General features: G+C 38.2%; 1 protein-coding gene across 5 annotated transcripts in view; it reads left to right on the top strand.

The window, feature by feature from the left end:
- The first annotated feature begins 336 nt into the window (after nt 1–336).
- The window catches only part of NUP107 (nucleoporin 107), a 47,184-nt gene continuing 34,021 nt past the window's right edge, over nt 337–13,499 (top strand). For 2 of the 5 annotated variants that reach the window (XM_004006482.6, XM_060412822.1), the window contains exons 1-6: nt 337–433; nt 1,607–1,698; nt 2,420–2,506; nt 3,150–3,265; nt 5,382–5,526; nt 10,916–11,019. In XM_004006482.6, the coding sequence (XP_004006531.2) occupies nt 426–433; nt 1,607–1,698; nt 2,420–2,506; nt 3,150–3,265; nt 5,382–5,526; nt 10,916–11,019 (552 nt within the window). In that variant the 5' untranslated portion in view covers nt 337–425. Of the gene's footprint in view, nt 434–1,606; nt 1,699–2,419; nt 2,508–3,122; nt 3,266–5,381; nt 5,527–10,915; nt 11,020–13,499 lie in introns of those variants that run through there. The other 3 variants (XM_012174597.5, XM_060412823.1, XM_027967473.2) reach the window with 2 other exon arrangements.

Here is a 13,499-nt window from a genome sequence, read left to right as displayed (position 1 = left end):
TCCCATAGAGTATGAGGAAATGGCTTCACGTTTTTCTATACCATCAATATACATCAGGACCTCTAGCAGGACACCGGCGCCTGGACCACGCCTCACAAATGTCAGTCAAGCAAAGTGGCGGCCGCGCAGCACGGATAAACGATCAGGCCCCGCCTCCTACCCCACTTCTACCCCGCCCCTGGTCCGGCCCTGCCCAGCCCGGAGCCGTTAATCGCCGACACAACTTTGCGCCTGCGCAGGCCGAAAGTGCGGCTTTGTGCATGCGCCTAGAGGGAAAGTTGGTTCTTTTCCCCTCCCACCCCTCGCGATAACATGAGAACTTGCTTCCAGGTCGAAGGGTTTACTTCCGGTGAGCGGGTAGGCTGAAACGCGGTGGCTAAAGTGGAGTTGAGTTTGCAAAGTTCTTGCTGGAGAAGGCTGTAGCCATGGACAGGTAAGTTCTGGTGGTGAAGGCTGAAGTCGATCACTTTCCTCCCCAGCGTGTTGGAGGAATGAAACAGGTGAAACCCGACTCAGAGGAAGCAGACGAGGGCCTGGGTGCTGATTCTAGGCATCCTTTTCCGGCTGGAAGACTGCAGCTAAGGGAGAAAGGCCGCTTGGGCCGGGGACGGATATGGTCCTTGCCAAGATCCTTGAATAACTCATCTTTATGTAGGGGCCTGATGAGTTATTCAATCCTATGAAGGTAGCTACTGTGATCCTCTTTTCATACATAGAATTGAGGCTAAAAGAGGTTAAGGAACTTGATCAGTTAGGAAGCTAACAAAGGAAGCTAAGAACCAAGTTGCCAACCTGGATATGTGTTTCTAGATTCTAGGGGGCTGTTTGATTCAGCAGATAGTATTCACCAGATAGACCAAAGAGGTGAATGTAGGCCTCTGAAAAGAATGCCTACAAAGGTATAAAGGTGTAAGGATATGAAAGTATAGCTTAATGGTCACATGCAGTGTGTGTTTGTATGAAAGTGATGTTTGTGGCTGAACTGGTAAGCTGGGGTCAGATTATAAAAGCCATGGTAGGAAATTTGGACTTGATTCTGTAGGCCAGAGATATCTATCTGAAGATTTCAAGTGGAGGAAATGCACATTAGATTCTTAAGATACAGGTCTCATAATACACACAATTTATTTTCTAGACTTTGGGCTGAGAATGTCTGTGACTGTAATAGTACTGAGATAGACGACACCCTTAGTGTACTCTGGGAAGAAAAGCTTGAAGGATCATTTCTTTCCAATTTATTAGATTTATTTTTTATTTAGTTTCCCAAGTCACCAGCTTAGAAGTATCCATGGTTTGAAGTACTTTGGAGACTACAGACATCCTTTTAAGAGTTCCTGCAACTTTAGGAACCTCCTCAATCCAAGGAAGTAAGGTTTATCTTCAGGAAGCAATTATTTAAAGCAGTGTTAGAATATAGATTTAGATTCCAAGTGTTAAAATAATTCCAGAGGAGGAAAAAATTAACACGTAAGTCAGAGAAGACTTTATGCGGGTAAAATTTGAGCAGGACTTTGAGAGATAAGCTGGATTTGGTAATGATAGAAGTTTTTTTTGCAAATGCTCCTTTCTCATTTCATTCATGTGAATTTGATTATTGCCATTTTAGGAGTGGCTTTGGAGAGATGTCATCTCCTGTGATCCGGGAGGCAGAGGTGACTCGGACTGCACGCAAACAGAGTGCCCAAAAAAGAGCTTTAAGTATCCTTTGCATTTTAAGCATCATTATAAAAATTGTAACATGTTTGGAATTAGCATTATAGACTTCATAGTGATATTAAACACTAGCTGCAATAAAATACTGTGGAAATTAATTTTTTTAACTCTCCAGATGTGTTATTTGGTAAATATGATGCTGAAATTCAGTGAGATTCATATTTCCTTGAAAATAAGGATGTTCCATTTTACTGCTAACTGTCATATTGTGGTTAGCTTTTGCTGAGGTTAGATTTTCTTTATTATTTGAGTTCTAAGAACTCTTAGTTCAGTGTGTGGTAACCTAAGACTTGAGCACTTAGTTCAAGACTGTAGTAACTGATAACTAGAATTTAAAGGGGAAAAGGAATTATTTACTCTTTGCATAGAAAATATGGTAGCTATAAAATACCTTGTCCTTGAAAAACATATTCTCATATTTTGTATAGTATAAATATGGTTCATGCTGGAAGGGATTGGGGGCAGGAGGAGAAGGGGACGACAGAGGATGAGATGGCTGGATGGTATCACCAACTCTATGGACATGAGTTTGGATAAACTCCGGGAGTTGCTGATGGACAGGGAGGCCTGGCATGCTGTGATTCATGGGGTCGCAAAGAGTCGGACACGACTGAGCGACTGAACTGAACTGAACTGAAATATGGTTCATTCTAACTTTAGTGATGTTTTTTTCTATACAAAAAACTTTCTTTAACATTTCCTGTAGTTCGGGTAGCCCAAGATGAAATTTTTTCTAATACCACTCCAAGAAACCAGGTTATGCCCCGAACTCCCAGCTCATTTCGACAACCTTGTAAGATTTTTTTGCTTTTAAAGCATTTAATAATGATAACAGTAATAGCAGCTAATACTGTAATATTATATTTTATAAGTTATTTTTAATTAAGAACAAATAATAGGGATTGCACTTACTATTTGTTGAACTCTTACCATGTGTAAGGCTTTACATAATTGCATAATAGCTGTGAAAGTAGATATTGTCTCTATTTTGTCAAATCTGAACATGAGAACTAGAGAAGTTGATTAATGCAGATAAAATAGCTAGGTAAGTATGTAAGTAATGGAACCAAAATTCAAATCATAATCTGCTTACTTCAGAGTCCATGTCCTTTATACTATCGTATGCTTTATAAAATTAGAATTTGATAAATTCATGAACTCATGAGTGTCTTTTTTTTTTTTTATGTTCAGTTACGTTATAATGACAGCATTTCTGTTTGCAGTAAAATTTTTTTGGTGGGCTCAGTAGTACCAAAAGTTCGTATTTAGAAAAATAAGTTAAATCTTGATATTATAGAAATGTTAATATTGAAAGTATATTTGGTTAGAATCTAAATAATTGAAAAGTGAAAATTGTTCGTTTTTATTTGCTTGTTTCATTTTCATGATCAATGCTCATGCACTTCGAATTCTTTTTACTAATTTCTTGCTTGTAGTTACTCCACCAAGCCGGAGCTTACTGAGGCAACCAGATGTATCCTGCATTCTTGGAACTGGAGGGAGGTCTCCCCGGCTTACACAGTCTTCAGGGTTCTTGGGAAATCTGTCTATGGTATGTAGAAAAATGGGGCTGAAATTTTCTCCCTTTTTTTAAGTATGGCATGATATTTAGCTAAAAAGTTTTTAATGAGAATTGAAGTCTTATTCATAATTAAAGTAACTCAGTTATGTAGGTTGAAATCATTTTTTTGGTTAGACTTCCAGAAAACTGAGACCCATAAGCATCTCACGTCATAGGTGGAAACTGTGACACCAGCAGCAGTTAGATGCAGATAAAATGTATTAATCTGACAGTTTACTGATCAGAATAAATAAATTCTGATTGGTTGCTAGTGGCTGTAAAAACTGAACCCTGTTTTGAAGCATAGAAGAGGAGGCCAAGAGTAAGCAATGAAGACTGTCATAAGGAAGAAAAACAAAGCATTAAAGGAGAGAAAAGAGAAAATTTGAGGAAAAGTAAGTGAGACACTCTTCAGGAATCATTATGATACAGTATTTAAAATAACAAAAGAAATGTCATATAGATTGTGATGCAGAATGACCTGACCTGGGTGCTTAAAATACCCTATAGAGAAAGAAAGAATTGTGCCTAACTGAGACGATGAAAACGGAAGAGTTTTGTTGGACTAATAGAGTGTTGTGGCTCATTTAGTTCCAAGAACCAAGATGAAAAGGGCTCTTTATTTGGCTCTGTGGTTATTGAAAAAACAGAGAGAGTTTTACACACACCAGAAATGGCTCTGTGGTTATTGAAAAAACAGAGTTTTACACACACCAGAAATTGTCTAAATTATGTGTTTTCAAAGGAATGGTTTTGCATATTAAACCTCTCCTTGTCTTGGAAGGTTAAATCAATCTTTGAAATATTTTAGAGTGTTAGTATCTTAACAGTGATTTAGTCATTGAACAGTTTTATTGTTATGAAGCTGGTTTATTTTGGCAATGTTTATTCTTATTCTACTTAAAAACATGAGTGAATTGACTGCTTCTAGGTTTCAACATAAGATGATGACTTTTATTATTTAGTGCTTCAGAACTGCAAGTTTAATAGTAAAATTATTACTCTTCTAAAGGCCAGGCCACCTCATGCGAAGAGTTGACTCATTGGAAAAGACTCTGATGCTGGGAGGGATTGGGGGCAGGAGGAGAAGGGGACGACAGAGGATGAGATGGCTGGATGACATTACCGACTCGATGGACATGAGTTTGAGTGAACTCCGGGAGTTGGTGATGGACAGGGAGGCCTGGCGTGCTGCGATTCATGGGGTCGCAAAGAGTCGGACATGACTGCGTGACTGAACTGAACTGAACTGAAAGGCCAGGATAGAGTAAATATGTATTGATTGTCACAGAATGTTTGGAAGTTACTTTGTAGTGAAAAATGTTTTCTTGATTTTGTTTTGCCAATTTTAGTATCAGTTATGAGAGGTGGTTGAAGAAGTACAGTTATTTGTTACCTTGGTTGAGTTTAAGTACACCATGTGTCTACCTACAGAACATTTTTATGAATGCAGAATATCACTACTGTGTAAGATTTTCAGTTTGATCTGGGTGCTGATGATGATGAGTACCCAGAGGAAATCGGTCTTGTGGTAGCTGACGCTAAACTCTCCTCAGCCCATAGTTACTATCTAATTAATATATAGGGTCCCAGCACCCATCTTTAGCATTTTCCCTTGGGGAGACTAATTTAAAGGTACATTTTTATTGTTGTTCATGCCTGGATTTTTTAACACATTGCATTTGCTTGGTATGTCTCAAGTACTTAAATCTGTTAAGTTTCTAAATCATCCTTTTTTTTCATTACCATTTATTTGTTTAAGAAACTGAGTCATTCATCCCATAATATTTCCCAAAATTAAAAAATTGATTTAAAGTAGTCCTAGAGAGTAAAATTCATGAACAGAGGAGCCTGGTGGGCTACAGTCTGTGGAATCATGAAGAATTGGACACAACTGAGTGACTAACACTTTCACTAGGGCATAAAAGAATGGAGTAGTGCAAAGAAGAAAACACAGCCATAATATCCTTAACAAAATAATCATGTGGCCATCTTTTAAAAGTGAAAAACACATACGTTTTTTTAAAAAAATGTTAATAGTATTAAAGTCTTTATTCACTCAGTGCCAATAACTACATTACTTTTCTGTATCTCCTGTATCTTTTAGGTGACTAACCTGGATGACAGTAACTGGGCCACTGCTTTCTCATCACAGCGTGCAGGGCTGTTCTCAAACGCAGAGCCCCACAGTGTAACAGAGGACGTTACCCTCAGTGCTGTAATGTTACGAGAGGATGATCCTGGAGAAGCTGGTAAAATAGCTTTGGTCTTTGTTTATAACACAGTAGTTTGTCATTTTACTAACATCAAGGAAATCATCTCCTATTCCTGAATATTTAAAAATATTTTTTGTTATGCTTATTAGTTATAGTAATGGCTGTGCCACTTGATGATAATGGGTTAGCCAAATTTGTTTGGGTTTTTCAGTGAAATTTTTGGCCAACCCAGTAGTAACTCTAGAAGGTTGAGAACCTCACCTTAGTTCTCAGTTGGAGCAGCATCCTGCCATTTAATCTTTTCAGTGTAAATAGCTCCCTGTTAGGTTATTAGACTAGTTGCTAATGCTTATATTCTTTCCAAACTTGTGCTGTTGAGAGAGCTTCTCTTTTTGTTTAATTTTTATCTGACATTGTTGACATGTTTTGTTTTGGCCTGAATGCTAATGCTGTTTCTTCAAATAGTATTGTGACCATTCTGACTTTAGGCTGGTTATTACCATACCCTTCTGGAAAAAAGCATTTGCTTTTAGTGTGTTTATACCTGCACGTTATGACATAGATTCTTCGTTAATTTATCATTATAGACTAACATATGTGAGTGCTAGTCAGTATGCTTACCACTATACGCACGTTCGGAGAAGGCAGTGGCACCCCACTCCAGTACTTTTGCCTGGAAAATGCCGTGGACGGAGGAGCCTGGTGCTGCAGTCCCTGGGGTCGCTGCGAGTTGGACACGACTGAGCGGCTTTGCTTTCATTTTTCACTTTCATCATCGGAGAAGGAAATGGCAACCGACTCCAGTGTTCTTGCCTGGAGAATCCCAGAGACGGGGGAGCCTGGTGGGCTGCCGTCTATGGAGTCGCACAGAGTCAGACACGACTGAAGTGACTTAGCAGTAGCAGCAGTATGCACATTAATGCATTTCATGGTCCATTAAATAAATACAATAACTATTTCATTTTCGTGGAAAGGAAACAGCTGCTTAGATATATTAAGTAACCTGTTTGAGCTTACCTGGCTAAGAAGTGATGGCACCAGGATTTAAAACTGAGTAGTTTGATTTCAGCACCCTTCTCTTAACAATGTAGTTAAGAGTAGTAGTGACTACTACTTCTTTGTAGTATATGCCAGTGATAAGCATTCAAATATTGAGTAATTCAAAAATGCTTTGTACTTAATATATAAAATATAAGAATTTCATGTTTAGTATGAACCATGGCTGAGGCCTTAGATATACGATATTATAGTAGGGTGTATATATTTTCCCTGAATAAAGCATGTCATTTTAGGATATGCTATAACTTTTCCAATTACTTTGTTATGGTGTACTTAAAATATAATTCAGGTGTTTTAAAATTTGGCTCATGTTTTTGTAGTAATTGTTGACAGACTAATAACTAATATATCTTTGGAATCTTAAAAGACATATAGGTGACAGAAGACTAAATAGATAAGTTGGACTACATCAAAATATGGGTCAGAAAATACCGTCAATAGAGTGAAAAGGCGACAGAATGTTAATATATTTGCAAGTCGAAAAATTAATATTCAGTATATAAAAAACTACAAATCAACAGTAGCAGAAGACAGTCCAACTAAAAAGTGGACAGATAACTTGTATAGATATTTCTCCAAAGAAGATACAGAAGTAGCTATTATGCACATGAAAATTTGCTCAGTATAGCTCAAGTGGTAAAGAGTGCAGTGCATGAGATGGAGATTCAGTCTCTGAGTCGGGAAGGTGCCGTGAAGAAGGAAATGGCAACCCACTCCAGTATTCTTACCTGGGAAATCCCATGGACAGAGGAGCCTGGTGGGCTGTAGTCTAGGGAATCACAAAGAGTTGGACACAACTGAGCACTGGATGGATGTAGTAATCATTAAGGAAATGCAAATCAAAACTACAATGAGACAGCACCTCACACCCATTAAGATGGTTACTCTCAAAAACAAAAAAAAACAAACAGGAAATGGTAAATGTTGGCAAGGATATGGGAAAATTGGAACTCTTGTTTGTTGGTGGTGGGAATGCGAAATGGTGCAGTACTGTGGCGAACAATATGGTCATTCCTCAAAAAATTAAACATAGAATTACCTTATGACTTAGCAGTTCTACCTCTGGGTATGGGCTTCCCTTGGGGCTCAGCTGGTAAAGAATCCGCTCTCAATACAGGAGACCTGGGTTCGATCCCTGGGTTGGGAAGATCCCCTGGAGAAGGGAAAGGCTCCCCACTCCAGTGTTCTGGCCTGGAGAATTCCATGGACTGTGTAGTCCATGGGGTCACAAAGAGTTGGACACGACCTCTGGGTATATTCCAAAAGAAGTGAAAACCAGATTTTAAAGGGATTTGTATTTCCTCGTTCATAGCCCTGTGAACAAAAGATAGAAGGAACCCAAATCCCATTGATGGATAAAGGATAAAATATGATAAATACTTTTTAGTGGGATGTAATTCAGACACATGCTACAACATGAATGAACTTTGAGGACTTCATGCCTGATGAAATAAGCCAGTAGCATAGGGACCAAATTTCACTTCTATGAGACACCTAGAGTAGTCGAACTCATAGACATAGAAAGTGGAATAATGATTGCAAAGGTCTAGGGACAAGGGAGAATGGAGAGTTACAGTGTTAGGGTTTTTTGTTTTGTTTCGTTTTTTTTTTTGAAATTGACATTCTGTAAGTTTAAGGTGTATGACATATTGCTTTGATATACTTGCATATTGTAGTACGATTATTAGTGTTAGCTAATACCTCCATGATACTTTCACATTATATAATTATCATTTCTGTGATAAGAACATTTAAGATCTCATCTCTTAGCAACTTTGAACTATGTAGTGCAGATTTATTGACTATAACAATGCTGTGTGCATTAGGTTTTCAGAATTTATTCATCTGCCCACTGCAAATTTGTACACTTGAACCAACATCTCACAATTCCCTTATCCTCCAGACCCTGGAAACCACCGTTCCAGGCTCTGGTTCTTTGAGTTTGGCTTTTTTAGATTCCTCATGAGTGATATAGTACAGTATTTATCTCTCTGTTAACGGTTAGATTTATTTTACTTAATGCCTTCAGGGTTTATCCAGGGTCTATCCTGTTGCAAATAACATCACTTTCTCATGGCTGAAAAATATTCTGGTTTTGTTTGTGTATGTGTTTATGTATGTATTAATATGTTGTTGTTTAGTCGCTAAGTCATGCCCAACTCTTTGTGACCTCATAGACTATAGCCCGCCCGGCTCCTCTGTGCAATTTCCTAGGCAAGAATACTGGAATGGGTTGTCATTTCTTTCTCCAGGGAATTTTCCTGACCTAGGGATTGAATCCACGTCTCCTGCATGAGCAGGCAGATTCTTCACCTCTGAGTCACCAGGGCAGGCCTGTGTATATATATGTGTATGTGTGTGTACACACATACAGCCCGCTTTTCTATCTATTTATCTGGTGATGGATACTTGGGTTGTTTCCCTATCTTGGCTGTGGTGAACAATGCCACATTGAAAATGAGAGTACAGCTGCCTTTTCTTTTTATTTACTATTTTTGGTTGCACTGGGTCTTCATTGCTGTGTGCAGGCTTTCTGTAGTTGGGGCAAGGGAGTTGGGACTACTGTTCATTGCCGTGCTCGGGCTTCTCGTTGCAACGCTTCTCTTGTTGTGGAGCACAGGCTGTAGGTACATTGGCTTCAGTAGTTGTGGCCCACGGATTTAGTTGCTCCATGGCATGTGGAATCTTCCCAGACAAGGGATCAACCTGTGTCTCCTTCATTGGCAGACAGATTCCCATCCACTGTACCACTGTATTTATAGGGAAGTTCCAATAGATACCTTTTTGTTAGCCTGTTTTTATATTTCCTTTGAATATATACCCAGAAGTGGTATTGCTAGATCATTTGGTAGTTCTATTTTTAATTTTTTAAGAAACCTTCATACTGTTTGCCATAGTGGCTAAACTAATTTACGTTCTCACCAGTAGTGCACAAATGTTCCCTTTTCTCTGCATCTTCACCAACGCTTGCCATTTCTAGTCTTATTGATTGGTGATACTTGTTCTTACACATGTGTGGTGATATCTCCTTGTGGTTTTGATTTGTATTTCCCTGCTGATTAGTGTTGTTGAGCATCTTTTCATGTATGTGTTAGCTATTTGTATGTCATCTTTGGAGAAATGTCTGTTCAGTTCCTCTGCCCATTTTTAAATCGTATTGATTTTTTTATGAATTCTTCATATATTTTGAAGATTAACTTTTTATCAGATATATGGTTTGCAAATATTTTCTCTCATTCCGTAGGTTGCCAGTTCATTTTGTTGACTGTATCTTTTGCTGTGCAGAGCTTTTTAGTTGATATAGTCCCACTTGTTGATCTTTTGCTTTTGTTGCTTGTGCTTTTGGTGTCATATCCAAAAATTATTCTCAAGACAGGTGCCAGGAAGCTTTTCCCTATATTTTTTTCTAAGCGTTGTACAGTTTCAAGTTTCATATAATTTTTTTTTTCTCTCCAAGTGTTGGCTGTGCTTGGTCTTCATTGCAGCTCATGGGCTTTCTCTACTGGTGGGAAGCTGGGGCTACACTCGAGTTCCGATGCGTGGGCTTCTCATTTCAATGGCTTTGCTTGTTGCAGAGCATGGGCTCTAGGGCTCAAGGGTTCAATCGTTGCAGCACACGGGCTCCAGAGTGCAGACTCAGTAGCTGTGATGCACAGCCTTAGTTGTGCCAAGGTGTGGATTTTTCCCAGACCAGGGATTGAATCCCTATCCCCTCCATTGGCAGGCAGATTCTTAACCACTTGACCACCTGGAAAGTCATCATTTAAGTCTTTAATCCATTTCAAGTTCAGTTTTATGAGTTGTGAGATAGGGATCGATCCAGTTTTGGTTTTCTGCACGTGATTTTCCAGTTTCCTTGGCACTGTTTATTTAAAGAAACTGTTCTTTCTCCATTCAGTATTCATGGCTCCCTTGTCAAATATTTCTTGACTGTATATGTAGGAGTTTATTTCTGGATTCTTTATTCTGTTCCATTGATTTCTGTGTCTGTGTTTATGCCAGTACTGTTTTGAATACTAGCCTTTGTTGTATAATGTGATATCAGGAAGTGTGATGCCTCCAGCTTTGTTCTTTCTCAGAGTTGCCTTGGCTCTCTGGGGTTTTAGATTTGCAAAAAGCAAAGAGTTCTGTGGTCAGATGGTGGTTATTGTGGCACAGCTCTGTGAATGTACTTTCTGCCACTGAACACTTAAAAATGGTTAAAATTATAAATTTAGTTATGTGTATTTTACCACAATTATGTATTTTTAAAAACACAGTAGTTTCAAGAAAGATTTAGAGCTATGTTTAAGTTTTCAAACAAACAGAATGACTTGGAAGTATGTCACTTAATTTGTCTGTTCCTCTTTGGTTTATTGTGTTCTAGCATCCATGAGTATGTTTTCTGATTTCCTGCAATCTTTCTTGAAACACTCTTCAACTACTGTTTTTGACCTTGTAGAAGAGTATGAGAACATTTGTAGTAGTCAGGTAAGTTGTTTCACTTCATTGATGTCAGACTTCAGTAATCAAGTTTTTTCTGAACTTAGCTTGTGAATTTCCTTCCTGTATTTAAGGAGGATGTCTTAGAGATAGATAGAAAGTCAGCCAGAGCAGATCTACTTTTTACACATTGAGAATCTTATAGTATTTCTTTTAAGGATTTTGCAGCTTTGACAAAGGAAAACCCAAAGTATACCAAGAACTTAAAACTCAACCATAAGAAAATGAACAACCAATTAAAAAATGGACAAAACATATAAACAGACACCTCATCAAAGAAGATCTGCAGATGGCAAATAAGTATATGAAAAGATATTAAATATCAACACAACATTGTACATCAACTCTACTCCAATATAAAGTGAAGATTGAAAAAAATTTTTTTAAATATATCATGTGTCATTAGGGAGTTGCAAATTAAAACAAGATGCTACTATACACCTGTTAGAATAACCAAAATCTGAAACACTAACAAAACCAAATGCTGACAAAGATGTGTAACATGAATTCTCATTTATTATTTTTAGGGATGCAAAAGGATAGCACTTTGGACCATAATCTCTCAGTTTCTTAGAAAAGTAAACATACTCTTGCCATATAATCCAACATTCATACTCTTTGATATTTACCCCAAAGATTAAAAAAATTTATGTCCACATAAAAGCTTACGCATAGATGTTTATAGCAGCTTTATTCATAGTAACCTGAATTTGGAACCAATCAAGATGTCCTTTAGTAAGAGAATGGGTAAGTCAACTGTGGTTCATCCAGTCTGTGGAATATTACACAGCCCTTAAAAGTAATGAACTATCAAGCCATAAAGAGTTCAGGATGGACCCTGAATGTATATCACTAAGTGAAAGAAGCTGATATGCAAAGGTACATGTGGCATGATTCCAACTGTATGATATGTTGGAAAAGGGAAAACTTAAAGAGAATAAAAAGATCAGCAGTCGCCAGAGTTCAAGGAGAGATAAGGATAGAAAGTGAAGCACAGTAGAGTTTTAGGGGAGTGATATTTAGGAAGTAGAAGTAGGATTTGTAGGAGATGGTAACCCATTCCAGTATTCTTGCCTGGAAAATTCCAGGGATGGAGGAGCCTGGTGGGCTACAGTCCACTGGGTTGCAAAGAGTTGTACGAGACTGAGCAGATTATAATGATATTATATGATGGGTACATCGTTATACATTTGTCAAAACCCATAGAATGTACAGCACCAAGAGTGAACCCTTCTGTAAACTATGGACATTGGGTAGTAATGACATGTCAGTGTAGTTTCATTGATTGTAACAGATGTACCACTCAGGTACTGGATACTGATAGTGGGGGGAAAGAGTGTGTATATATGGGGCAGAAGGTAATGAGAACTCACTGTACTTTATTCAGTTTTGCTGTGAATCTAAAACTGCTCAGAAAGTTGTCTGTTTTAAAGAAAAGGAAAACAGCTTCAAGAATAATTGAAATAATAGTAATAGTCAACCTTTTTTGAGCATTTAAATCAAGAAACACCTGGAGTAACAGGCAAATTTGATCTTGGAGTACAGAATGAAGCAGGGCAAAGGCTAATGAGTTTCGTCAAGAGAATGCACTGGTCATAGCAAACACCCTCTTCCAACAACACAAGAGAAGACTCTACACATGGACATCACCAAATGGTCAACACCAAAATCAGATTGATTATATTCTTTGCAGCCAAAGATGGAGAAGCTGTATACAATCAGCAAAAATAAGACTGACTGTGGCTCAGATCATGAACTCATTATTGCCAAATTCAGACTTAAATTGACGAAAGTAGGGAAAATCACTAGACCATTCACATATGACCTGAATCAAACCCCTTATGATTATACAGTGGAAGTGAGAAATAGACTTAAGGGACTAGATCTGATAGAGTGCCTGATGAACTATGGACAGAGGTTCGTGACATTGTATAGGAGACAGGGATCAAGACCATCCCCAAGAAAAAGAAATGCAAAGAGCAAAATGGCTATCTGAGGAGGCCTTACAAATAGCTGTGAGAAGAGAAGCCAAAAGCAAAGGAGAAAAGGAAAGATAAGCATCTGAATGGGTTCTAAAGCCGAGTTCCAAAGAATAGCAAGGAGAGATAAGAAAGCCTTCCTCAGCGATCAGTGCAAAGAAATAGAGGAAAACAATAGAATGGGAAAGACTAGAGATCTCTTCAAGAAAATTAGAGATACCAAAGGAACATTTCATGCAAAGATGAGCACAATAATGGACAGAAATGGTATGGACCTAACAGAAACAAGATATTAAGAAAAGGTGGCAAGAATACACCAAAGAACTGTACAAAAAAGATCTTTATGACCCAGATAATCACAAAGGTGTGATCACTCACCTAGAGCCAGACATTCTGGAATGTGAAGTCAAGTGGGCCTTAGGAAACATCACTACAAACAAAGCTAGTGGAGGTGATGGAATTCCACTTGAGCTATATCAAATCCTGAAA

Source organism: Ovis aries, chromosome 3, assembly GCF_016772045.2.
Source record: "Ovis aries strain OAR_USU_Benz2616 breed Rambouillet chromosome 3, ARS-UI_Ramb_v3.0, whole genome shotgun sequence".
Classification (NCBI taxonomy): domain Eukaryota; kingdom Metazoa; phylum Chordata; class Mammalia; order Artiodactyla; family Bovidae; genus Ovis; species Ovis aries.
This window is presented reverse-complemented; position numbering and strand designations above follow the sequence as displayed.